Source organism: Talaromyces marneffei, chromosome 1 (genome assembly GCF_009556855.1).
Source record: "Talaromyces marneffei chromosome 1, complete sequence".
In the NCBI taxonomy this organism is placed as follows: Eukaryota; Fungi; Ascomycota; class Eurotiomycetes; order Eurotiales; family Trichocomaceae; genus Talaromyces; species Talaromyces marneffei.
The window spans coordinates 1498083-1524112 of record NC_072348.1 but is presented as its reverse complement, the minus strand read 5'-3'; the positions used below and the strand labels follow the sequence as shown (position 1 = coordinate 1524112).

At 47.5% G+C, this 26030-nt stretch overlaps 9 protein-coding genes across 9 annotated transcripts; 6 read left to right on the top strand and 3 right to left on the bottom strand.

The window, feature by feature from the left end:
• Positions 1-114: 114 nt before the first annotated feature.
• On the bottom strand, positions 115-4755 carry EYB26_000564 (uncharacterized protein; the record flags this gene model as incomplete). Its single annotated transcript, XM_054259880.1, has 4 exons — positions 115-223; positions 294-1962; positions 2030-4650; positions 4706-4755. The coding sequence occupies 4 exons, from the start codon at positions 4753-4755 to the stop codon at positions 115-117; spliced, it is 4449 nt and encodes a 1482-aa protein (XP_054115855.1).
• Positions 4756-7071: 2316 nt separating this feature from the next.
• On the top strand, positions 7072-10266 carry EYB26_000563 (uncharacterized protein; the record flags this gene model as incomplete). The annotated part of the gene is made up of 2 exons (XM_054259879.1): positions 7072-7353; positions 7411-10266. 2 exons carry the CDS (start codon positions 7072-7074, stop codon positions 10264-10266), a joined length of 3138 nt encoding a protein of 1045 aa, XP_054115854.1.
• Positions 10267-10813: 547 nt separating this feature from the next.
• Positions 10814-11309, bottom strand: EYB26_000562 (uncharacterized protein; the record flags this gene model as incomplete). The annotated part of the gene is made up of 2 exons (XM_054259878.1): positions 10814-10991; positions 11086-11309. 2 exons carry the CDS (start codon positions 11307-11309, stop codon positions 10814-10816), a joined length of 402 nt encoding a protein of 133 aa, XP_054115853.1.
• Positions 11310-12911: 1602 nt separating this feature from the next.
• EYB26_000561 (uncharacterized protein) lies at positions 12912-13995 on the top strand (the record flags this gene model as incomplete). The annotated part of the gene is made up of 3 exons (XM_054259877.1): positions 12912-12960; positions 13037-13791; positions 13858-13995. The coding sequence occupies 3 exons, from the start codon at positions 12912-12914 to the stop codon at positions 13993-13995; spliced, it is 942 nt and encodes a 313-aa protein (XP_054115852.1).
• A 1321-nt stretch (positions 13996-15316) lies between these two features.
• On the top strand, positions 15317-17055 carry EYB26_000560 (uncharacterized protein; the record flags this gene model as incomplete). Its single annotated transcript, XM_054259876.1, has 4 exons — positions 15317-15324; positions 15400-15672; positions 15723-16179; positions 16231-17055. 4 exons carry the CDS (start codon positions 15317-15319, stop codon positions 17053-17055), a joined length of 1563 nt encoding a protein of 520 aa, XP_054115851.1.
• A 455-nt stretch (positions 17056-17510) lies between these two features.
• On the top strand, positions 17511-18805 carry EYB26_000559 (uncharacterized protein; the record flags this gene model as incomplete). Its single annotated transcript, XM_054259875.1, has 2 exons — positions 17511-17681; positions 17921-18805. 2 exons carry the CDS (start codon positions 17511-17513, stop codon positions 18803-18805), a joined length of 1056 nt encoding a protein of 351 aa, XP_054115850.1.
• Positions 18806-18878: 73 nt separating this feature from the next.
• EYB26_000558 (uncharacterized protein) lies at positions 18879-19920 on the bottom strand (the record flags this gene model as incomplete). Its single annotated transcript, XM_054259874.1, has 4 exons — positions 18879-18929; positions 18984-19167; positions 19248-19787; positions 19862-19920. 4 exons carry the CDS (start codon positions 19918-19920, stop codon positions 18879-18881), a joined length of 834 nt encoding a protein of 277 aa, XP_054115849.1.
• Positions 19921-20677: 757 nt separating this feature from the next.
• EYB26_000557 (uncharacterized protein) lies at positions 20678-22351 on the top strand (the record flags this gene model as incomplete). The annotated part of the gene is made up of 5 exons (XM_054259873.1): positions 20678-21101; positions 21170-21426; positions 21482-21534; positions 21579-22268; positions 22321-22351. The coding sequence occupies 5 exons, from the start codon at positions 20678-20680 to the stop codon at positions 22349-22351; spliced, it is 1455 nt and encodes a 484-aa protein (XP_054115848.1).
• Positions 22352-23606: 1255 nt separating this feature from the next.
• On the top strand, positions 23607-25367 carry EYB26_000556 (uncharacterized protein; the record flags this gene model as incomplete). The annotated part of the gene is made up of 3 exons (XM_054259872.1): positions 23607-23967; positions 24038-25017; positions 25089-25367. 3 exons carry the CDS (start codon positions 23607-23609, stop codon positions 25365-25367), a joined length of 1620 nt encoding a protein of 539 aa, XP_054115847.1.
• Between the last annotated feature and the right edge of the window lie 663 nt (positions 25368-26030).

The following is a 26030-nucleotide window of genomic DNA, read 5'->3' as shown; positions in this document are numbered from 1 at the left end:
AGTATATGCTAGATACTGTCGTCTGCTGACAGACGCTCCAAGTATGCATCAATCTAGTTGCCTCTATGCTTAAATATTTTTGGGAAACGAGTTTTGTGTGGTCTCACAAGACAATCATTCCTCGTTTCGTATCAACTGTACGAGCTCATCATACTCCCCCGTTTTATACAGCATATCACAAAATATGCCATTGAGATTAACCAATTCAGCCGGCGATCCCATCCTATCAAAACAAAGGTATTAATAACCTCAAACCCTTTCTTGAAACACATGGTAGGAGTGGATGAACTTACTCAAGAATCTCTCCACCACCCATGACAATCACCCGATCATAATCCACAATCGTCCTCAACCGATGCGCAATCGCAATGATCGTCGACTCTGGAAACTCTGTACGGATCAATTGCTGTATATGCTCATCCGTCTCCTTGTCCACTGAAGCCGTGGCTTCGTCTAGAAGTACCACCTTGGCTCTGCGGCTGACTGCTCGGGCTAGGCCTAGAACCTGTCTTTGGCCCTGGCTGAAATTCTCCCCGTTTGCTGCGACGGGAGTGTCTAGTCTCAAGCTTTGAGGCTGATTGCCTCGTCCTTCATCTTCGTTGGATGCAACCTCAATTGAAGTACAACATGCCGACAACGCAGCCTGCAACTCCGTCTCACCGAGCTCGCCAAACGGGTCTAGATTCGATTGCACATCCCCCGAAAACAAAACCGGATCCTGAGGAATCAAAGCTATACTTGTCCGTAAACGATTGAGGGGGATTTTGCTAATGTCGATCCCGTCAATCGCAACTCGACCAGAGACAAGTTCCGTAAATCGGAGCAATGTAAGCCCCAGCGTGCTTTTACCACTTCCAGTACGGCCTACGATGCCGACGCGGTCGCCGGGGTTGATGGTGAAGTTTATGTTTTGGAGGATGTTGGGACCGTCGTAGTATTTTGCAGTGATGTTGGTGAATTCGACTTGTCCTGCGTTTGGCCAGTGGGCCGGTGGTTGATCCTGCCTATGTTCTGGGAATTGTTCTTGTCCTTCTTGTTGAATCTCTGTATACTCCTTCACACGCTGAAACGAAATGAGTTCGACTTCCAAATCGTTCATCGTCCGGACCAAGGTTAGAATCGTCTGTCCAAGACCGACTGCATGAGACAACGAGAAACCAACTAACCCGGGATCACCTCCGACTTTCCACGCAAGAAGCCCGACAGTTGCAGTGACAGTTGCGGCGCAGAGGTCAAGTCGAACGGCAACCCATCGATTTAAATTGACTTGCGCTTCCATAGCCCGTGCTTGGATGGCAACCTTCTCCGACAGAATCGAAAAGAATTTATCATCCATATCACCCCGGGCACGAATGACACTCAGCCCAGCAATAGAATCAATAAAATGAATAAAGACGGGCGACGCACTGATGGAGGTCAATCGTTTCACTTGTATTTGCGTTCGAGTATACATTTCACCAATTAGGATTCCGATACTGCAAACAATGCCGGCCGGGAATATAAAGATTGGCATGACGGATGCGATACTTGCAACACGAAATAGGAACCGGAGGCAGTTGTCAATCATTTTGTTAAGATACTCAGGAAGAACGGTATCCATTGATCGTACATCGTTCCCAAATCGATTCATTGCGCGTCCAACGGGGTTCTGGTCAAACCATGATACGGGGGCATGCAGAATGGCGTGAAGGAGTTTTCGGTGCATCCTCCGGGAGGCGTTCCAACCACCTGCCTGGAAGATTACGACGTTGCCGAATTGAAGTGTCAAATATATCAAGATTATAGCGGCATATATAGAGAGGTAGTAGCCGACGTTGGGTATTGTTACGCTGCGATCGTATGCATCTGCCCAGATGGAGAGCCAGTATGTAACAGAGAAGTAAGTTACTTGCACGGCCAGAGTAGATACCATAGCGAAGATGACGAAGCTGTAACCACCGAAATTGAGCAGATATTCGAATGCTATTCAGGTAATATGATTAATCTCCAGTACCAAGGATTCAATCGTTAGAGTCAACAGAGGACATACCTATGTTTCGTGGAATTCGGCCATTGGAAGACTGCTCTGCCACCAATCGAGAGGACACTCTCTGTTCTGATGATACGGTGTCGGTAGAGACCTCGTCGTAAGGTTTATTGCTTGAGTCCGCCTCTTCGTTGTTCAAAGGAGTGACAGCACCTGACGATTCTACTGCGGTCAATTCATTCGAAATACTGCTTGTACCGGAAGATGCCAACAGCCTATCCTTGTTTGTTAGAATTGATGTGATGGCACCGTTTTCAATATACACAGTAGTTTGAGCATCTTCCAAAGCCGAGGGCAAATGTGTAACCAGTATAACCGTTCTTCCGGTGAGGAGTCCCTTGCGAAAACACTGGTCATACACCCAGGCCGTGGTATGTGTGTCGAGAGCGGAAAAGACATCGTCTAGTAAAAGTGTGGTAGCCTGGGAATAAATAGCCCTCGCCAATGATACTCGTTGCTTTTGTCCTCCTGAAAGACTGGTTCCTCGTTCACCGACGACAGTCAAATCCCCCTCTGGAAGTTGTTGTAGATCTTGAAGAAGCCCGCATGCCGCAACAACACTATCGTAACGGACTTTATCAAACTCGCTGTAAAATAAAATGTTCTGTCGAACCGTGTCGTTTTGTAACCAGGCTGTCTGAGGAACATATGCTACATCTCTTGGGCAAGTTGCCATGCCAGACTCAAGTATAGTCTCACCAATCAGCGACAGGAGCAGAGAAGTCTTGCCTGAGCCGGTTGGACCAGTGACAACGTTCAATGCAGACTCTGTAAATGTTATATTGATATCACGTAATCTAAAAGCTGCCACGGGGGTTCTGCGAAAAGTGGCATTGTGAAATGCCGGAGGCCCTTGCGGATGACGCTTTATTTCAACTGCAGAATCAAAGAATCGATCAAGACGACGCAGAGATTCAAGACTGGTCGAAGCGTTACGAACAATATTTGAAACCCATACACACTGTGTCCGGAGTATTTCCATGATCGACAATGCCGTAAATGCTTTGGGCGCATCTAGGCTATTATTCGTGAGAAGCACCACAGCAGTAAACGAAACCAGCAGGCTCATCATTGGCAAGAGGTCTCCCGCTAGTGAAATGACTGCAGCGGTCAAATTTCGTTTCCATACCCGACTCTGCTCCACTTGTCGTAGGACGCCCACTTCTTTTTCCATCGCAGGCTCCCAGCCAAAGTACTTGAGTGTACGGATTGATCCGAGGTATTCTGTGATTTTGGATATCCTGGCATCGGTAGCTTGCATGACGCTTCTCTGAATGCGAGACACGCGACGCGACGCCAGAGTCGGCAAGGGAGATAAAAGGAACAAAGTAGCCACACCGAACAATGACGGCCATCCAAGCAAGCGGTACAAATACACGACGGCAATGACGACAGTGATAGGAACGACCACAGGCGCGAAAAAAATCTCCCGTCCATTGTAGATAGCCTGTACGTCGGAGGACATCAATGTCGTAATATCGGCCTGCCTTCCTTTGGATAGTTCTTTATCCACTACACTTCCGCCGTGGTTTACCTTCCTCTCAGCAACAGAGGAGTCATAGATATGAGATCGGATCGCAGTGTGATATATCTCCTGCACGAGGCTCATGTTGACTCGAACCATGAGTCTTGTAGCAACGAAGATGTAGCGCTGGCTACACAGGGTGCGAAGGGCCGGACCAAAAAATAATACTGCAATCCATACCAATGGGTGAATCACAGCATTCGCGGGATCTTGAAGATATCCCAAAAGTCTCATTAGAGCAGACGGCGCAAGGAATTCGCAAAATGCTAGCATGGCCGACCAAAAGACCATTTTCTTAATATCTTTCTTCAGCAAACGACATAACGTAAAGAACGTGTTGCTGCCTGGACGACGTTGCTTTTGAAAGCCCTTGAACCATTGTATTGGTGTATCGTATGAGGGCAGAATCGGTAAATCGTCTATTGTCAGTTCATTTCGAAGTCCCCGGATGATAAGCCATGTAATCCACTCATAAGACCAATAGTAGGAGAAGAGTGAGCATGTTTCCTCCAGGGATGCCTTGTGGGCGAAGATAAGATCCTCGTTACTTTCATCTTCGCTATGAATAATCCGTTGTGGGCGTGGGGATATGGCGGGTATAATAATTGTTGCAAACAAGCACCCAAATATAGCGGACTCGAGAACATCTGGACGATACGTTGCTCCCACGATGAATACCGGCACAAATGTTTGGATAACAGCGAGAAGCATAGTAACCACTACAATTGTGTTCGCATGGCGAAATATGCGACTCTGGGTTGAGCTATTTCCGGCAAATCTCCCAATGTACAGCACGGTTGCATATCCAATGAGTAATGACCGCTTCCAACTGCCACCATGAGGAAGAGTAGTTATACTAAGAGCGAATGAAGTAGTCGCAGAGACGATTTGGGTGACATTATACGCGATTGGTGTATAAAAGTGAGCGAAAGCCGGGGTCTTTTCGTCGTCATTTTCAGACTTCGTCCAAAGCTGCCGTGCAAGGTAGAGAAAGTATTGTAGTAAAAAGACACAGGCGGATACCCCAAGAATACCTAGGTGTATCTCTCCTCGAGCAATGAAATGAGCGGCATTTTCTGTTCGGGATTGCCAGAGATCACTATTCACAGTATGAGCGGAATTCTAATGTGCTACAAATAATCCAACTTCCTCACCGCTGCTTCTGAAACTCCAGAATATATTGATCTGCTGCAAAACGAATCATCTTGCCGATTGGCCTGGTGAGTCAACGAATGCATCGGACAAAGAACTACAGCCGAGAGCAATAATCAATCACTCTTTCTCATACGGAGTAGAAAGAAAGAAGCTCAAAGGCATGAGAGCAACCGTATGAATCATGAGTTCTGTTGAATCAACTCCAAGTTTTTTTTTCTTTTTTTTGCAAACATCGTCGAGGCTAAAGAACTCATTAACTATGATAAGTAATAGGTAGTTAACTAGTCACTCCGTGCTGCATCATACAGAGCGGAGTTCTCCATGTGAAGGTGGCTAGCCCGATCACCTCATTTGCTGTGATTCTGTCGAAGATGAGCCATGCACGATGCAAGTGGACAGGCTGATAAGTACTAAAAGTCCACTACGAAAGAACGGTGACGGCTTCGGGGTTCTTTTGGAGGTTGTCTACTCCGACGTGCTAAACCAGTTCCGGTAGCCTTATCCGCAAGGCCGCTTATCTTTCTCCGAGTGTCGAGACCATTTCCAACTTTGGTATGCCTTCAATTCTGAATGACCGCTTTGTAGCAATCTTGTATAAATAAAAAACAAGAGATTGGTGTATCCTTCAGAGCGTTGCAGGTTGTAATGCCGTCGCAGATCTCGCTCTGCTATACAAGGGAATTGCGCAGGTTGGTTCCGAAATCGGTTCTGATAAGGGTTGGGGTAGGGTTAGGCCCTAACCACTCTGCAAGTTTGACCAGAATTGAGAAGTCGCTAGATTGTGGAATGGTGGTATGTTGGGAATCGATAATTTCCAAGTTGAAACCGAATCATCGTAGCCAGTCTACTAGAAGGGCTTGGATATGGTATTGTGTTATTTTCGACAACTCGGTTACAGGTGACGGAACTGCAACATTGAAGTGTTGCCAACACTGAGGATATCAATATGAAGATGTGAGCTACTCCTCGAGGATCATAGTATTCGGGCACAAGTTGTTTCCTTCCCTTGCACCGGACTTTTTGAGCAGCAATCTCGGGAGTACAAGCAATCGGTGCTGAAGCCGAGCGCTGGCAGGCCCACAGTCGTGATCGAGGCATTCCCAGCCACAGATAGGACTCATGGGAGCGCTATGCTCACACGTCAGTTTCCATGCGCAGTTTTGGAAAGAGTATTTTGTTAAAAAAGACATATGCGCTTTTCGGTTTTTGGCGGAGAGCATTGCACCTATAGTCAAGGACCTAGTGGAGGGGATCAGGATGGTATCGGGATCTTTAGGTGTGTGACACTAGACATCTGAACGGAAGTTTACGGATTGGACTTGAGCAATAATCGAATTTTTGGACAGAAGAATGAACCATGATGCATTAATCAATACGCCGTATTGTGGTGGCAGGTCCATAGTGTATAGTTACGAGCGGCACTCAAATTCGTATGTGGCTGTTGCTAATTTTACGATACCGGTACATCCGTGACCGTGACTCAGTTTTGTATACAAACGCCAGCCTTAGGAGAGCCTGAGCTCCTTATCAGTTTCATCCTAGGGACAACGGGCCTTTTTTGTGTGTACTAATAAGTAGGCCTTTCGAGGGTTGAAACGGGCAAGCCATCCTCATTACGGTAATGGGATCTGACTACAGCCGGGATTTTGATGTTTATGGGGCAGTCTCCATTTATTTTCTCCACTGTTGCACATACTTGGTGGTTGTTAACAGGGGTTATATTAGCCCTGTGGATTCCGACTGGACAAAAAGTACGCGCATCCTACCTGGGTAGCTGATCTGAGGATGGACGAGCCGAATCTCGCCCTATAGCGCATCTGGACCCTAATGTCCAAATTGAAAGTGCATCTTTCGCGAATATAACTAGTCATTGTGTGCAATGAGTTGGTCGAATATGATGTAGTCTTATACCCCATACCAAGCCAAATCCGGTCATCACCAGCGAGGGAGAGACGAGCTGAAAGGAGTTAACCTCGTAGTCATTGTATGTAGTATATACCTCTCAAACCCGCTATTTCTGTATCGTGTCGAGTTATCCGATCTTTTGTTTGAACAAAAAGTCGTTTGTCTTTGGTTTTTCAATTTCATTGCCGTATAAAGCAGATCATTATCCGTCACAACTCAATGAGAATTGTCCATGAAGTTGCAGAGCACAAAGAATACACTGGAAATTACGTACGTAGTCACCACGGCGCGTTTTGGGTACTCCTCTAGAGAATTCTTATATAGGCTGGAGCTGAATCCCAGTCTGCCTTGGTATAGAGCCTGCACAGTTGATTTCTATAGCTCCTAGAAAATCTGCAAAAATCCCAGGATATTGATACAATTTGCTTGTCAAACATAAAACTCTTCACTTGTTCGCATAATGGGCACCAAATACGGCCGGCGTTTACTGATCACTACACTCGAGGAGAAAGCACGCTCTCAACCGGAGAGGGTCTTTTGTTTGCTTCCCCGGTCCTCTGATTTGCAGGATGGATTCTACGAAGTGACTTATAAACAAATACAGACTGGTGTTGACTATACGGCTCGGTGGCTTCAGAACAACTTCGGTCCATTCTCTCCTAACGAGACGATAGCTTACATGGGACTCCCTGATCTGAGATACAATATATTCTTCTACGCTGCAGTGAAGCTTCGCCTCAAGGTAAGCGCGTGTTTATTCAAAAGTTGTACTAGTCCTCGTCTCACTGTCAGTCAATAGGTGTTTCTTCCATCGCCCCGGAACGCCCCTACAACGAATGCGTCCCTGTTCGAACAGACCCAATGCACTAAGTTGTGCTATTCGGCAGATTCGCCAGGAATTGTAGCTAGTGGCCAAGCAATTCTGAAAGTCACCAAGGCATTGCGCTCTTTAGAGTATCTCTCGCTTGATGAACTTTTGAACGCTCAGTGCGAATCTGTGCCGTACTTGTACAACTTTGCTCAACTCCGACATGAACCCATCGTTATCTTGCATTCTTCTGGGTCAACAGGAATGCCTAAACCAGTTACAATGACTAATGGGAGTCTCGCTGCTATCGACAATGACCGCAACTTTCCGACTGTCCCCGGCCGACGCAATCAGGATTTGACAACGTGGGACTTCCTTCCAGGCAGTCATATCTATGTCCCATTTCCGCCGTTTCATATGGGAGGCTTTACGTTTAACCTCATGGTTCCCATTTTCACTGAAACAGTATCAATCGTTGGGCCTGCAACGAGATTACCAAGTGGTGGACTGGTGGCACAGGTTTTACGCTGCTTGAATGTCTCGGGGTGCCTTCTACCCCCAAATATCGTGGCTGATCTCTATAACGAGACGGATGGTCCGTCATTGCTCAAAAAGCTAAGTTTACTCTGTTATACTGGTGGTCCATTGCCTGAGCAAATTGGAAACGAGCTCACCCACCACATTACAGTGTTTCAGTTCTATGGTTGTACTGAGACCGGCCAAATACGACAGCTTCTTCCACAAAAAGAAGACTGGCATTACATGGAGTTTCATCCTTCAGAAAACATTGAATTACAAGCAGTCGGGGATGGTACGTTTGAACTTGTTGTTCATACCAACGACGAGACAGCGACGTTTTCACTACTCAACCACAACTTTCCCGGCGTTTGCGAGTATCGAACCAAGGACTTGTTTCTTCCTCACCCCAATAAGCCTGGTCTCTGGAAGTTCTATTCTCGCAGAGACGATATTATCGTTCTTCTTACAGGAGAGAAGTTCAATCCGGTTCCACTAGAACTCGGACTTCAAGCCATTACTGGTGTTTCTGGTGCCTTGATTGCTGGCGATGGCCAGGCACGGGTTGCCCTACTCATCGAGCTGCAATCGGATCATAATTTTGGCCCCAATCCAGAAGACGCCCTTTGGCCTAGCATCCAACGCTTGAATGCGAACACTGCTGGCCCAGGTCGAGTATCCCGATCGATGATACTTATTGCCAAAAACGATAAACCCTTCGTCCGGGCAGGGAAGGGCACCATCGTGCGGAAGTTGACTTTGCAAGCGTATGAAGAAGAGTTGAAGACTTTTTTCAAGGGATCTCCCAAAAAGTCAATGACACCGGTCTTGTTGAAGCCAACTGCATTTCGTCTAGAAGATGTGAAAGCTTTACTTCGTTCAATCATTGAGAACACCTTGGACGGCACGGCAGTTGATGAGTCATTGAACTTGTACACTCAAGGGTTAGATTCAGTGAGGTCTATTGAAACAGTCGCTCAACTAAAAGCAGCACTTGAATCGCTGGATTCCGGGAGGCCTTTGACTTGGATAACACTTGAATTAATCTACAATCACTCATCTATCAACGAGCTAGCCACCGTGCTGCTCAATTGGTTGAACGATGGTACCTATCCTGAGAGCATTGATAGGGTGTCTAGAACGCAAGGTCTTCTCAGATATTACGAACAGGCTCTACCAAAAGGCTCTGGTGCCTTGCAATCAGAGGATACGAATCCTGAAAGACAATTGAATGTCGTCCTCATAGGCTCGACAGGCTACTTGGGTGAGTACATGCTTCTATCGCTTGCACAAGACCCAAAAGTTGGACGAATTATTTGCTTGAATCATAGCGCCACGGCAAATGAGACATGGGCAAACCACCCTTCTACAAAGCGAGTATTCAAAACTGAGGAGTGGCGTGCAAAAATCACATTCCATGGAGTTGATTTTACACAGTCCAAGTTCGGGCTTGACGATGAGATATATCGTGACTTGAAGAATGAATGCGATGTAATTATCCATTCTGCATGGCAGGTCAACTTTGTGCTTCCTATCGGCTCCTTCAAGGATAGTTTCAGTGGCCTTATGAACACTATTGAACTCGCATCAGCTTCGACACGACGCGCACGTATTCTCTACGTTTCGTCCGTGGCGGCATCCGGAGTATTTGCTTCAGAATCGTCAAGTGAGGCAAAATTGGTACCTGAAGATAGAATTACAGATCCAAATGAAGCCATGCAAAATGGATACGGAGAGTCCAAATATGTGGCCGAGAACCTCGTCTGTATTGCAAGCGTCAAGTCCGGTGTCTCTGCAAGTATTCTACGAGTGGGGCAAATTGCACCTCCAACGCCCGCCATCGATGAGGTTTTATGGTCGGAGAAGGACGCGCTGACAGGAGTACTGCATACCTCCAAATCGTTACAGATGGTGCCGTCGGACTTGATAGATATTGATTGGCTACCTGTAAATGAGGTGGCCGATATTGTCAATTCGCTGGTACATCAAGACCGGTATTCAAAGTACCAAGTCCAGTTCTACAATCTGGTACATCCCACGCCAACGCCATGGTCCGAAGCTCTGCCAGTGATACAGAGCTGGTGTGGCCATTCTACCCGTGCTGCGTCCTTGAAAGACTGGATTGCAGCTGTAAGGGCTCGAGAGCAGGAGGTACAAGACATCTTGAAAGTCTTGCCATCCATCCCTCTGTTAAGCTTCTTTGAGTTGGTTTCTAGACGGGGCCCGGCGAACAAGTACTCTCAGCAAAACCTACTGGGCATTGACCATACCACTCAGATCAAGTCCATTGACACAAATCAGTTAAAGATCTGGCTTGATGCACTGTCATGATTTCTATATGGAACATCCACCTAATTTCTTGTCTTGGCCTAAGATCTTTATTGATTGACTTTCAGAATTCCTCGACATTTCTAACCTTCATTGTCGTTACTGCAAATTTGAAATCGTTGTTTCAGGGAGTCGGACGCTTCGATGCTCTCTTTATGCCGTATTCAGTCTAAATATAACTGATGTTTTATCTAAAATTACCTCATGTGTGTAGGCGTGTCTATTTTCAATTGTTCGTACACATGGTGGTAGCCAGCCAGAAGCACGCTCAACAGGGAGGGCAATGAGTTGAAGTCAACCGAGAGGAACCCGTGGATAATTAGCAATATTTGATAGTGATCATTAGGGCCGTGTGGTATCAAGAATTCTATAGATGAGAATCATCCTCATCAGTTAGAATGCATGTTTTCTTAGATTCTGTGATTCGAAGGGTCATCGAGGCCACTCGAATATTTGGGTCTGATGGAAAGGATTGAAAGTACATTCATTGCTAATCATTGAATTATTAAAGATGCAATAAGACCAAGCTAATTCATTCACCATTTCAACATCATAATGAAACAGGTGGGCGATTAATCAAATCCTTGAGTCGCTTCGAATCAAGAATCTCAGCTTCTTCCAAACGGCCAACCTCCTTCACCGTGCCATCCACTCGTTCGTAGCGAATCAAAGTAGGTATACTATGTACATTCCACTTAGTCCGGTAAACATTCTTGGGGTCTTTCCATCTACACAAAACATCATCAGCACCTTCTACAAGAGATTGCGCAGTTATTAACTATGGGGGGGGGGGGGGGGGAGCTGCTCTTCCTAGGAACTTACTCAGGTCGCTGGCCGACTTCAATAAAAGCGACACGAGGAGCGGTATCGGTAGAGAAAGCAGCCTCAAGGGGCGGTAAAGCGGCCCTTACGTCTGGACACCAAGGTGCGCCTGTGTTTGGGTCGCGAGAGGCATGGAAGGAGATGAAAAAAGGCGAGTTGGAGTCGGTGGGCAGATCCAATGCTTCCGCCGATTTGGGGAGCTTGTAGTCTGTGATGATGGGCATTTTGCGATTTTAGATGTGTTCAAAAACGAGATAGAGCTCTAGTTGAATGGCAAAGGGGTTGAGTTGGATGACTCGGTTTCGTATGTCGATATCTTTAAGTGTTGTAAATCGGCGTCCAACGTTCGAGATGGAAAAAATGACACTCTTCGTTAATGTAGGTACCATAGGTACGGTATCTACCTACCCCACGTCAAGGTAGTAGCACCGTCTTCCTTACCACTTCGACCGTCTTTGGTAACGACATAGATCACGCCATAGGATTTTTGAGCACGTATAATCTAATGAGTTGTGTTGCCAAATAAATTATTTACGTTGTTTGAAGCACTCGGTAGAATCCTTGGTGTTGTGGCAGTTGGAGGTCAACATCGTGGCTGCGGTGCACATCCGGGGGCATCTTTTTTTTTGTCTTGCTGTTCCAGCAAAGTACCAAGGTGACATAGCCGAATACACCTTGGATGAAATGATTCGTTATTTCGTAAACAAGAATATCGAAGATTAATCCAGGCCGGCTGTGAAGCGGGTTATTAGATTTCCCGACGTTGCGAACCCTAATCCTACGATACCACCCTCATCGCAACTACAACAAGAGCCCTAATTACACTAAACACAGCCTCCGAGTGATGTCACTCGAGTGTTTACTATGTGATAACCCTATCTCCATCACTCTACAAACCGGTGTGCATAGCATATGCTATCGTGAAACCAAGAACCAGTCCCATCTCAAACAAAATGATAGGTATCATGGCTGACACCCAGTAGCCCTCGGTGAGTCTTAATCAATCTCAAGATTTTAATGACAGAAGAGGGGCTACGTAGTCGGCGCCCATAACTAAGACAATCTGCCAATCGGTGTGTCGGCTTCCTCTCTACTGAGAATGTACATACGGACCCATATGGGTCCTAGAGAACCACAGCCCCTGAATCGAAGAACAATCGGTCCAACCGGATCGAATACCCAGATATATACCTACGGACGATCGAATGGCGAACCCGGCTTCTCGGGACTTTTGTATCTGCCGATTGATTCATTCATTCATGTTGGAATATTGTCAACAATGATGATGTACACAAAACTCCCGAGACAGGACACCGACACCAAAACATAGTTACCTATCTGTGAAACCATGATGTAAATCTGCAGATTTAGTGAGCCAGAGTGGGTTCTGGTTGTCAAGTGCCAAGAGCCATCACTACTCAGCCAGTGTCCACGACAGAGACTCTAGTCACTCTACTCCGTAAAGGGGAGCAAAACGAGAAAAAGACCCACGCGAATATAAGTACTCACGATGCCCCGGGGCTACGTCATGGAACACCCACTTCAATCCACAGGGCAGTTAACTCTTAGAAATCCGACATCGATCCAGTCAAGACTAACTATTCTAAAGAACTGTTGCAAAAAAACAAGGTTTCATAGAATATGGTAGAAAATAAAAATAAAGATAGAAATAACGGTTCGATTGAAATATAAGGGTATCTGTTTTCAATGCAAATAAAGGAGCCTGGTTTTACTGGGTCAAAAATCAGTTTCTAGCTTCTAACCCTAACGCAAACCCTAACTACGAACCCTACTACGATTCCAATAGTTGCACATAAACATACAACATGTCTTCCGACAAGGGAAATGTACGGAGAAAGGTGGTCTGTTTCTCAGGTTAGTCGCTTCATCTCACATACCCATATGCCATAAGCTAGCTAAACAAGATAATGAATGAATGAATCAAATGCAGACTTCGACGGCACAATCTTCATGCAAGACACCGGCCACGTCCTCTTCGACAAATACGGCTGCGGCGCCGAACGACGCCAAATCCTCGACGAACAAATCAAGACCGGCGAACGCTCCTTCCGCGACGTCTCGGAGGAGATGTGGGCGTCCCTCAATGTGCCCTTTGAGGATGGCTTTGAGGTTCTCGCCGACACTTTAGAGATTGATCCTGACTTCGAGGAGTTCCAGAACTTTTGCGCTCAGAATGATATTCCGTTTAATGTTATCAGTGCGGGACTCAAGCCGGTGTTGAGGAAGGTGTTGGATACATTTTTGGGGGAGGAGGACTCGGCGCGGATTGAGATTGTGGCGAATGAGGCTTCGATCAATGAAGATGGGTCGGAATGGAAACCCATCTGGCGCCATGATAGTGAGGTCGGACACGACAAGGCACTCAGTGTTAATGAGGCTCGGATTCAGGCCCGCGACAACTGCGGCGAAGATGAAGTTCCCCTCGTCGTGTTTATTGGCGACGGTGTTTCCGACCTGCCGGCTGCGCGCGAGGCGGATGTTTTATTCGCGCGAAAGGGGCTGAGGTTGGAAGAGTATTGCCGGGAACACAACATCCCCTACACCGCGTTTGATACCTTCGCGGATATCAAGCGTGAGATTGAGAAGCTTCTGGCGGAGGATCAGACAAAGACGGGTGGTCATGGAAAGCCATTGCGCTTCAATCCAAGAGCGAATATGTGGCGACGTGTGTCCAGCAAGCAAGCTGTACGTCCTCTCCCTCTTCGCGTCGATTTGTTGTTTCACATTATTGCTAACGTGGTTGCCGGTCAGGTTCCTCGCTTTGTTGCTATGACACCTTCGAAGGAAGAACGCATGTTCCTCTGGCCAGAGACATTCTCCGAGTTGAAGACTGGTCAGCCAGATGCGGCAGCCCTGAAGTCGCGCGTGACTGCCAGTGGCACTGCATAGACTGTTTCTCAATTTTGTTGTTTGACGGCATAATGATTCAATATGAATATTGCAAAAGACTGGCGTTATGGGTAATCACATCGGGTGATATGGGGCGGAATTCTCATTTGTTCGCAATGCTACCGTCCCTACTTGTTAGAAATTTGATATCCATGAATATCATCGGATCAATCTATTTGATGTAGTTAATATTTAAAGATTAAAGATTAAAGAGTACGGAGTTCACATCAGATCACGCTGGTCCGATACTCATCGTCGAACGTCCTTTCAGCCCAATCCTCGTAAATTCATACGTCGTTAGTAGTTAATCCGTACTTCTTCATGACATTTCATCCGCCCACAACGTGCCGAACACCCGACTTGGACACTGGACTCGCGCTTCAATCCGCCGAGCTTTACGTCCAACCACCCGCTCTGATTGGATGCATGGCGCTGATTCAGTGGACAGCAGAGCCGGTTTACCGACTCTCTGGCTGCCAAGTTAGCTAACTAACTAAGTAACTGCCTAGCGGGATGACCTAAAAGTCCCAAGCGATGCGCCTGGTGGAGTTGCTCGTTCGTTGACTTTGATTTGATAGGTTTAATGGAATTGTCCGGACATAACGTGGACAAACCCCGGTCTTCTCGAGCATGTTTCCCAAAGAATTCAAGAAATCGAGAGTTTCTTGAGTGTGGAGAGATTCGGGTTCCTCCACATCAACAATCAAGTTTTCGTGGGGAGAGGGGAACATACTGAACGAGTCACAAACTGCCACCGCTATTAGCGGTTTGTTTTCGTTTTCCATATTCAAGTTCCCTATTCTAGAATGTGTAGAAAGCATTCCTCTTACGGTCTCCCGGTATGACTGGTATGGCCCTAGGGTAGGCGCTAAGCACTAGTTAACTAGCACTTAAAATTGGCTTGAAGCTGTCCTTGACTGACTGATCACGGGCCACATTGAGGATGAAGTGCAGCCAGACGAATTTCGAGTCCCGCTTACTAAGTGCGAAGATGTTCAGTTGGAGTTAGGCTTAACTCCAGGAGCTGTTTGTTAGTGTTGAGCTTGTTGGAGGGGTGACCCCATAAAGATGTCGTAGTGGCTACTAGTGTGTCAAAGATCTATGGGAATAAATTGAGAAATGTGCCCTGTCCGACTCCTTAAACCAGTGATTTCGTTTCCGTGTACTTGGACATCAAGCATTGCAAGGTCCCCTAGATGAGATGATCCATACATATTAGGACACTCACTCTTCAGTGTGATAATAAGCAACCGTCTTTGCGGTTGATAAATATCGGCGCGGTCCGAAAAAGAGCAGCTCCAAAGCTGTAGGTTCCGGCGAGATGGCCGAGTAAGTTCGCTTCATTTCTCGCTGACTCTTTCACCACCAATACGCTGAATCAGGTATCTAATCATTAATTTTTAGGCGCGCCAGAACACCAACGGAAACAAGCGAGACGACCAATGTCGCAGAAAGCACAACCTCGGACTACGTGCCGAACAATATGATGGAGGACATTGAGAAATTCGAGATCGCCAAAACGGCTACCAATGACATAAAAAAAAAGGACGAACAGCCTGGACAAGACCCAAATATAGTGTGGTGGGATGGCGAAGACGACCCTGCTAATCCGCTGAATTGGGCGCCACTCAAGAAATGGACCAATATCATGCTCCTCTCTGGCATCACATTCATCGTGTAAGCAAGACAGCCCTGCCCCTGTGTGAATGATTGCTGATTATATTCAGACCTCTCGCGTCGTCTATGTTTGCCCCCGGTGTTAGGCAAGTGGCATCCGAGTTTGGCGAAAGTAATGAAATCCTCGAAGCCCTTGTCGTCTCCATATATGTCATTGGTCTTGCAGTCGGTCCGCTGGTGCAGGCCCCAATGTCTGAAGTCTATGGCCGATGGATTGTATATTCCACCTGCAACGTCCTATACGTAGTATTCACCATCGCCTGTGCTGTCTCAACGAATATTTCGATGTTGATCGTCTTTCGTTTCTTCGCCGGGTGCATGGGTTCTGCTCCCGTGACTATTGGTGGAGGTACCATTGCAGATTCATTTCCACCTCATCAACGTGGGCGTGCGCTCTCCATCTTTACCTTAGGCCCAGTGGCTGGCCCGGCGATTGGCCCAATTGCCGGTGGCTTTCTGTCCGAGAGTGAAGGCTGGAGGTGGATCTTTTGGGTCTTAGCCATTGCAGTAAGTAACAAATTCCTCGTGAAGCCGCGCGGTCACTGACATAATCTATAGAGTGGGGTCATCACCGTTGGCCAGATATTCCTTACACAAGAAACCAGCGCCGTTGTAATTCTCCAACGCAAAGTCAAAAGGCTGCAAAAAGAAACCGGTAATATGAGCCTCCGTTCGAAGCTAGATAGACAGATTCCAGGCTCCGAAGTCCTCAAGCGAGCAATCGTGCGTCCAGCCAAGCTACAGGTTTTGTCTGCAATTTCCATTCTCATGTCCGTGGCTACAGCCGTGGTGTATGGAAACCTGTATCTGATGCTGACCACCATCACGGCGGTGTTTGAATCCACTTATGGCTTCACAACGGGAACGTCAGGTCTGGCGTATATTGGATTAGGCTTGGGCAACGTCATCGGACTGTTCGTATTTTCCTTTACCAGCGACAGGTACCTCCAGCAGAAATCGGCCAAGGGCCTTCAATTAAAGCCTGAGGACCGTCTGCCTTTAATGCTGGGGTCCTGCCCAACCATTGCGGCAGGTATGTTTTGGTATGGATGGAGCGCGCAAGCCAAAACTCACTGGATCGTACCAATTATCGGATCCGGATTCGTCGGCCTGGGCAACATGTTTTTCTTCATGCCAATGATGGGGTACCTTGTAGATGCATACACTATCTATGCTGCCTCGGCTTTGGCGGCAAACACAGTCCTCCGTTCTATCGGTGGTGGACTTCTCCCTCTGGCGGGACAAAGCATGTATGGCGCGCTGGGATATGGGTGGGGTAATTCGCTCTTGGGATTTATCCTCATTGGCTTCACCCCTGTGATTTTTCTCATTTACCGATATGGCGAGCACATTCGTACGAAATGGCCGCTCAATCTGGATTAATGTATCACACCACTTGATAGATCTTGATAATACTCGCCCAGGAGCCACGGTACTGGGCTAATGTTGACGTGGCATGGTTCGGTAGTCGACAAAGTCGGTGGCACGGTAGTGCGTTGGGGGGAGTCTCGGCATTTGCATAAAAGGGGGATAGATGGAGTTAGGTATATAGACTTGGGCAATGAATAAAATTTCGGTATAGACATGTGTGAAAGGATGGATTTGTTGTTGTTGTTGTTGTTGGAGAGCAAGTAGAAGTAGGAGCAGAAAGGGAGGGCGATCCACAGATCCGCCAGCTACAGTACCGTACGGCTCCTGCCCAAAACCCAAACTCAAAAAAGTTTAGCTTCTCGATAACATCCCATCACATCACCGTCCTTGTATATCAACTTCATCCTTTACTTTAATTTGCAAGATCACTCAGTTCTTCAAGTTGTGCGTTCTACATATAACTCGCCATGCCTGCAGAAATACCCGCTCTATCATCATGTCCAATCGAAGAGATCCATCTTCCGACTGATCTGGAAGAAAGGACAAACCGGCAATTCGATGAAATGGTTCGCAAAGGTCGAATCTTTTATGATAACCAGACAGAACCAGGCGAAGTGTGTGTAGATAATGGCTTTATGGTAAGTGTTGTATGGGTTGTGTGTGTGATTGTGTATATCTTTCCTCTTTTTGCTTTTTCCATGCCCCTTTTTGATTGCTCACCGCAATTTCGTCCTTGCTATACATGCCTAACATGAATTGATTGATTATCGTGAGGAATTTTGCGAGATGATCTATCTCAGGGGATGCACAAATTTCATACGGCATTAATCCACACTTTTTAAGAAATAGTGTATGCATATTGTACTAACACTCATAGCTTGAATATCGCATTGTGTCAATTCTCAAAGGAAAGCCTATCCTAGCTCCAGATGACCCAGGTCGCAGCAACCCACCCAGCAATACACCTACGCCAGACAGTACTCGCGCGTCTACACCAGTAGTGACCTCTTCAGCATCGTCGATATCAGCTCTAACGTTATCACCCTCGCCAAAACCCGCAGTCAAAGGCCCCTTTGTAAACCCCAAGCCAGATGAGGTTGTTCACGAAGATGTTGGCTCAAAACACCGACTCATGCTCAACAAATATTGCCTGTATCGTCCTATGCTTGTGCTTCCGACAAAGGAATTTGCTCTACAGTCCGACGATCTAGATGCATCCGACATTGCAGCAGCATGGGCAATACTGCATTCTTATCACACCTTTGAGCCATTGGTTATATACAATCGAGGCGTCAATGGTGGCTCATCGCAGGGCCACAAGCATCTACAACTTTTCCCTGTTCCACCATTGGCTCCGTTCTATGGGAAAGCAGAGAACTTGTGGCCTGCAAAGGCCACGTCTTCGACTGAGGTATCTGACAGGATACCGGATGTACCTTTCAAACATTATGCCTTGCGCATACCACCGCAAACAAATGTAAAGACGGTTGTCGATATGCACCTTCGTCTGCTTGAGCTTACGCGAAAAGCGCATGTTGAGGCCGGATACGATGTAAATAGCGACTATAATGTGGCCATGACCAGAGACTGGATTGTCGTGATACCCCGGACGACAGCGGGACCGTCTGACGGGCCATTTGGTACCAGTACGGTAGGTATGCTAGGATTGCCAGCAATCAGAGATGAGCGTGACCGAGAAAAGTGGAGGAATCTTGGTGATTCTAAGTTTCTGGCAAAGCTGGGAATTCCGCAATCGAACTAATATTTGGCACTGGGTCTTTAAGCGTAGTTGAATATAATGATATTTAGACATTTCTATTGCTGTAACTCTACTGTCAATGGTTCTGTGGAGCAGCGGTTGCTGGACCTTCAGGGGTGACATATGCCTAAATGGCACATTAGCCAAGGCCGTCTCTAAATCTGAGAAAGGGGAGGCTTACCTTGGTCATTCCTCCATCGACCACGAAGTCTGTACCGTTCACAAAGCTTGATTCATCACTGGCAAGGAAGACGACAGCATTCGCCTGCTCAATAGCTTCTCCAAACCTGCCTGTCGGGAAATGGATCTCACGACGCTGGCGTTTAGCCTTGTCATCGCCGAGCCAGTCTTGCAACAGAGGTGTGCTATTTCACTTTAGCATATACTCGGAGCGTATCAGGGAGAAGGGCCCTGGCCCTCCTGAGGGGGGGGGGAGAGAACATACTTCAAAGGCGCCGGGCAAAGCGCATTAAACCTAAACCCTTCCCTCGCATGCACAATCGCCAATTCCCTCGTCAACGCCAATACCGCGCCTTTACTCGCGGTATACGCCAGCTGCGGCGTCGCACTACCCACCAGGGCAACAACACTCGCGGTGTTGATGATACTTCCATTCGTCTTCTTGTGTCGCCTCAAACTCAACACTGCATGCTTACACCCATACCACACACCCTTCACATTAATGTTCTGTGTCAAATCCCAGATCTTGTCGGATGTGTCAATTGCATCGGCGTCGTCGGCGTGCATGATGCCCGCATTGTTGAATATGACGTCGGTGCCACCCCAGCTGTCCTGTGACTCGACCATAGCTTGCACGTTGGATTCCTTGGAGACGTCGCATACGATAGTCTCAATACGTGCAGCGTCTGGGGCGAGGGATTTGACATTCTTGAGGGCCGCGGCGAGGGCGGGCTCAGAGATGTCTGCCATTAGCACGGACGCGCCTTCGCGAGCGAAGAGGATCGATGTATTGAGGCCGATACCACTGTTTAAGTGTTTTGTCAGTGTCAGTCGACGAGGAACATGTATGCAATGTAGGGGGGAAGGGAACGGGATTACCCAGCGGCACCAGTGATGATGGCATTTTTGCCTTGGAGACGGCCTCTAGGAGCTGCCATATTGCTTCTCGTAGGCTGTATGTGTGTGTTCAGCCAAGGACTTCTAACTTACGAACAATTGTTGGAGTTGGGCTGTAGTTATACTGTGTGGCGGGGCGGTAAGAGTCCGAGCGTAATGTTAATAATAACTCAATATTACGTATAGTTCTTGTATTGTATTCCGTGTGTCCTCTGCGGATTCTTAGTACTATGTAAAGTCACATACTACCTAGTTCCTGACGTACCGAAGCGTACCGTAAGGAAGGATCTGTGGAGACTGCCGAGGCTCTTATCTAATCTACTATCGGACTGCCGACCCCGCGTGACTTTTCGGATCCTGGTATACTCTGAGTACGCGGATACAATGAATGGCTCGACCTATGTGGATGCCATATTGCTTAATCCGACTATGATTTCCGATCCTTTTTTACCCTGGATGACAATAAACCCTTCGATATGGTTGTAGTATGAGCTCGATGTGAATCTGTCGGTATTCACGCCGGTTACTCCTACTGGATCCGGACTAGCGTGGCTATGATAAGCCGGATTTCATCCTTGTAGCCTTCCACCGACGTAACTGGACCAACGGATGAGTTTGACAGATAACAGTTACCAGCCACCATCACTCCTCCAGTCCTTCTGTACCACTCATTCTTTATCAAGCTGGTATTAACGTGCGATATGGGCAGCTGACCCTTTTGACTTCTATCATCTCCTCATCTCCTTCCACCATCCATCCTAGACCATCAAATCCTCCCGCACGACAACACACGCGACGATGGCCAAAACTACAATCACCGCAGAAAACGTAGCTACCCTCCTCGAGAACGACACAAAAGTAAAACTCGCCGGCGTCGACGCAGACGGCATCCTACGTGGCAAACTCGTCGCCAAGAAGAAATTCCTCTCAATAGCCCAGGATGGCTTTGGGTTCTGCTCCGTCATTTTCGGCTGGGATATGCATGACCGCACGTATTTCAGGGAATTAAGCATCAGCAACAAGGAGAATGGATATAGAGATTTGTTGGCGATACCGGATCTTGCGTCTTTTAGGCGTATTCCGTGGGAGGATAATGTGCCGTTCTTTCTCGTGAGCTTTTTTGATCCCGAGACGAAGACGCCGATTAGCGCTTGTCCCAGGAATTTGTTGCAGACGTCGGTGGATAAGCTGGCCAAGTTGGGTTATCAGGCTATGGCTGGAGGTATGCTCTCTTTTTTCAAGTACAATGCAATGCGCGTACGTATGAAGAGGCTACTAAACGGTGATAAGCTGAATATGAATTCTACCAATTCCGCGTTCCCCACGATGCATCGAGCACCGAGCGAAATTCATCGGCCACAGCTGCCTTTTTAAAGAACAACCCCATCGAATCGCTACCTCCGCTTACGGACGGTATGTTTGGATATAGTATTACGAGGCCGGTGCACAACCAGGAGTATTATTATGGTATCTTTGATGCATGCGAGAAGTTCCGTTGCGATCTTGAAGGATGGCATACAGAGAGCGGACCGGGTGTATTCGAGGCCGTACGTACTGCTTGAGTCAATATGGGGTGCATGTTTTCTGACTGTTCATGTTCAGGCATTACAATTCGATGAAATCAAAGAGATGGCCGACAGGGCTGGGCTGTTCAAGTAAGTTGTGTCGGATTGCAGTAAGGATTGGGCTGACATTACAGATACGTCGTCAAATCTATCGGCAGCAAACACGGAATAACGCCGGCGTTCATGGCCAAACCGCGTGAAGGGTTACCAGGCAACAGCGGCCACATGCATATCTCTATCGTTTCCAAAGAAGGCAAGAATCTGTTTGCGCGTGAGACGGTCGATCCGTCCCCGCCGTACCCAGAAGTCGCCCATTTATCAGATATGGGAAGACATTTCCTAGCCGGGCTTCTTGAAGGTCTACCAGATATAATGCCTATATTAGCACCCACTATCAACTCTTACAAGCGGTTAGTCGAGAACTTCTGGGCGCCCGTCACCGTATCCTGGGGCCACGAGCATCGCGCGGCATCTATCCGATTGATCGCTCCCCCCACCGCCAGCGCCAAAGCAACGCGCTTCGAAGTCCGCGTCCCCGGCGCGGATACCAACCCACACTACGTCCTCGCGGCGATCTTAGCTACTGGTTGGCGAGGAGTGGAGAAGAAACTCGCAATCTCCTTGCCGCCACTAGGCAAAGGCGAAGCTACGGGCAGCTCTAACGATAAGGGCGCTCGATTGGCCAAGTCACTCAAGGAAGCAAATGAGATCTTCCGGAGGCCGGGCAGTGTTGCGCGGGAGGTGTTTGAGGACGAGTTTGTGGATCATTTCAGTGGGACGAGGGATCATGAGATTATGCTTTGGGAGGAGGCCGTTACGGACTGGTTTGTCCTAATCTTTGGGGCTGTGTTTGAATGTGGCTAACAGGTTGAACAGGGAAGTTAGGCGGTACATCGAGACGGTGTAGGTGGGATATCAACGTAGTCTATTTATTATTTATCGTATATTTTTTAACGGCCTTGTTCAACGAGCAGTGATATGAATATTCAAAGATCCAAGATACCAATGTAAATGTCAAGTTAACGTTTAGCAATCTCCAGAGGCTCAGTCGGCATGTGCGGGATCTTCCGCCCTCCATCTATCTATCCATTCTAGACTCAGTAGACTGCGTGGACGCGGACTGGCTAGACTTTAGCTCTGGCCGCTCGCCCGCGCGGGCCACTCCCATGCAGCTCAGCCCAGTAGCAACCATATAGAGTAATTTTCATGTGAACAATACATAGTATGCATAGACACACCCTCCGATCAAACCTCCAGGAAAAATTGCATTTCACATGCAATCGAGTAACAGCCACTATATAAGGCGTACTACGAGCAGATAGGCCCAACGAGCAAACTACCGGACACCGCCGAACTACCCTGCTCGTCTGTGCTGTGTGACTGGACGAGAGCCGGAGAGGGCCGGGCGTATGGAGACATATCACATGACTTTTCCGCGGCGGAGGAGATCGAAAGTGGATGATGTCAGGAGTTGCCCGATGCCGCGGTTATGGTTATACGTACTACTCCGTAGTATACTCGCGGTACTTACTGTTCAGGTAATGCTCGGGCTGCTCTGGCTAACTATGCGGGGGATTATTATACTTTGCTGTTAGGTTAGCGGGCATATATAAATGAAATTGTCGGCAAGTACATACGTTCTTTTAAACCGAGTATAACGATTTGCACATGATCCTAGCAATTGACATGTTTAGCCCGTGAGTTGAGGACGACTGGCGCTAGTGGTTATCGATAAGATAAAGATATCGCGGGGAACTTGTTACTAACTTACGTACTACGTATGTATGTATGCACAAACTAAATTGTAAATATCGGCCGAGAATAGCGGCCAACCTCTATGGCCCAACAGTAACGACAGTAAAGATAGAAGAAAACCAATGATTTTAACAGAATTGCCAGCTCAATTGCTGAGCTCCGTTAACCGGGGTTATTGATTGGCTCAGGCTACCTCGAATGACTCAATGAGTACCTTCTGTCCGGGCCGCGGCTATGGGGAAAAGCACTGACGTTGACATTTATCATTTGAGATGATCCTCCTTCCTATCGCCCGAGACATTTCTATTGAAAATACTTTTGTCCTCACTTTTCCTTGTCTTGTCTTGTCAAATTGTGAACACTAATTCCTATCATCTTGAACGCATTGAACCTCAAGACAACACAAAATGACTACAGTCGAAACCCAGCTCCAGGGGGTGTCCATCCTCGGAACTGTCAACAACGAACATCGCAAGATCTTGACCAAGGAGGCCGTTGCTTTCCTTGCACTCTTGCACCGCACATTCAACAGCACCCGCAAGTCTCTGCTCGAACGACGAATTGCCCGTCAGGCCGAGATTGACCGCGGCCATCTTCTCGACTTTTTGCCGGAGACTAAGCATATTCGTGAAAACGATGCCTGGAAGGGAGCTCCTCCTGCTCCAGGATTGGTGGATCGTCGTGTTGAGATTACAGGACCAACTGACCGAAAAATGGTGGTGAATGCGTTGAATTCGGATGTGTGGACTTATATGGCTGATTTTGAGGGTGCGTCCCCGTTTACACAAACACACATTCCTGTTCGGTTCAATACATGCAGAGACTAATCATGAAGTAGACTCCTCGGCTCCCACGTGGGACAACATGATCAATGGCCAGGTTAACCTCTACGACGCCATTCGCCGTCAAATCGACTTCAAGATTGGAAACAAAGAGTACAAACTTCGCACAGACCGAACACTCCCAACATTGATTGCCCGTGCTCGTGGCTGGCATTTGGAGGAGAAGCATTTCACAGTCGATGGCGAGCCCATGTCCGGTTCTCTCTTTGACTTTGGTCTATACTTCTTCCACAATGCGCGCGAGCTCATCGCCCGAGGCACCGGTCCTTACTTCTACCTTCCCAAGATGGAGTCTCATTTGGAGGCTCGTCTGTGGAATGATGTCTTTAACTTGGCGCAGGACTACGTTGGTCTGCCACGCGGAACTATTCGTGCCACGGTCTTGATTGAGACCATCACCGCTGCGTTTGAGATGGACGAGATCATCTACGAGCTCCGTGACCACAGCTCCGGTCTCAACTGTGGTCGTTGGGATTATATCTTCAGTTTTATCAAGAAGTTCCGTCAGAATCCCAACTTTGTGCTTCCCGACCGTTCTGCGGTTACCATGACTGTGCCGTTTATGGATGCCTACGTCCGCCTTTTGATCAAGACTTGCCATCGCCGAGGTGTCCACGCCATGGGTGGTATGGCCGCCCAAATCCCTATCAAGGACGACCCACAGGCCAACAATATCGCTATGGAGAACGTCCGCAAGGACAAGCTTCGCGAAGTTCGTGCTGGTCACGATGGTACATGGGTTGCTCACCCCGCCTTGGCCTCCATTGCCTCTGAGGTGTTCAACAAGCACATGCCTACTCCTAACCAGTTGTTTAACCGTCGCGAAGATGTCAATGTCGCTGCAAATGATCTCTTGAACACCAACGTTCCGGGTTCTATCACCGAAGCAGGAATCAGAAAGAACCTCAACATTGGTCTGGGATACATGGAGGGCTGGCTCCGAGGCGTCGGCTGCATTCCCATCAACTACCTCATGGTTCGTCCCCCCTTTACAATTTCCGACTTAATCAGTTCTTCGTGTGGATAAATAATGCTAACCCCAAACAGGAAGATGCCGCCACTGCTGAAGTCTCCCGCAGTCAACTCTGGCAATGGGTCCGCCACAATGTCACCACCGCCGAAGGCAAACGCATTGACAAGGCCTACGCTCTTCGCTTGCTCGAAGAGCAAGCCGAGGCACTCGCCTCCAAGGCACCCAAGGGCAACAAATATCAGCTTGCCGCTAGATATTTCGCGACTCAGGTCACTGGTGAAGATTATGCAGATTTCTTGACTTCGTTGTTGTACAACGAGATTTCGTCTCCGGGAAATGCTGCTAAGCTTTGATCCGACTATACCAAAGCGGTTTATTGGTAGTTTCCAAGGTTATGATTGTGAAAAGGCGTTTATGAGTTCATGTATATAAGTTGATATTGTTATGATTCTCCTTTTCTTACGTTCTACGTTCAATATATCCATTACATTCTTGCATATCGCCTACTATTCGTCTTGGATAACTTAAAGCAAGCAGACCCTCATTACTTCCAAGGTTCTAAGTTTCATAATGAGATAAGGTACCTAGGCTAGGTAATTGGCCAAGCCATCCGTCCCTTAGATACATGTATATCAGGGGCCTTGGAGTTGAAGTACCTTGGTAGACACATGTAGTGGAAATAAGCTTAAACCTAACCTGTCCTTTCGTCCCTTCTAGAATGTCTGAGTGACGAGTCAGGATGAATGGAGAAATGATATTTGGCGATTTATCCGATGCTGTTATTATGTTCTATTCCCGGATTGTTTTCCGTTTGGGTGAACAACGCAATACTAGGTAACTTATACATATAGTTGATTAGGCTACTGCGGAAAACCAACCCCGACTTGAGATCTGGAATTGAATAGCTTGAAGAAGGGCATTTTGAAGACCTGGATATGTATTTTATATGTGTTTCTGCCCCCGAGAAATATAACTTCTTGAGCCAGAAAGTAGAAAGACAATGCCCTCCCTCTGTG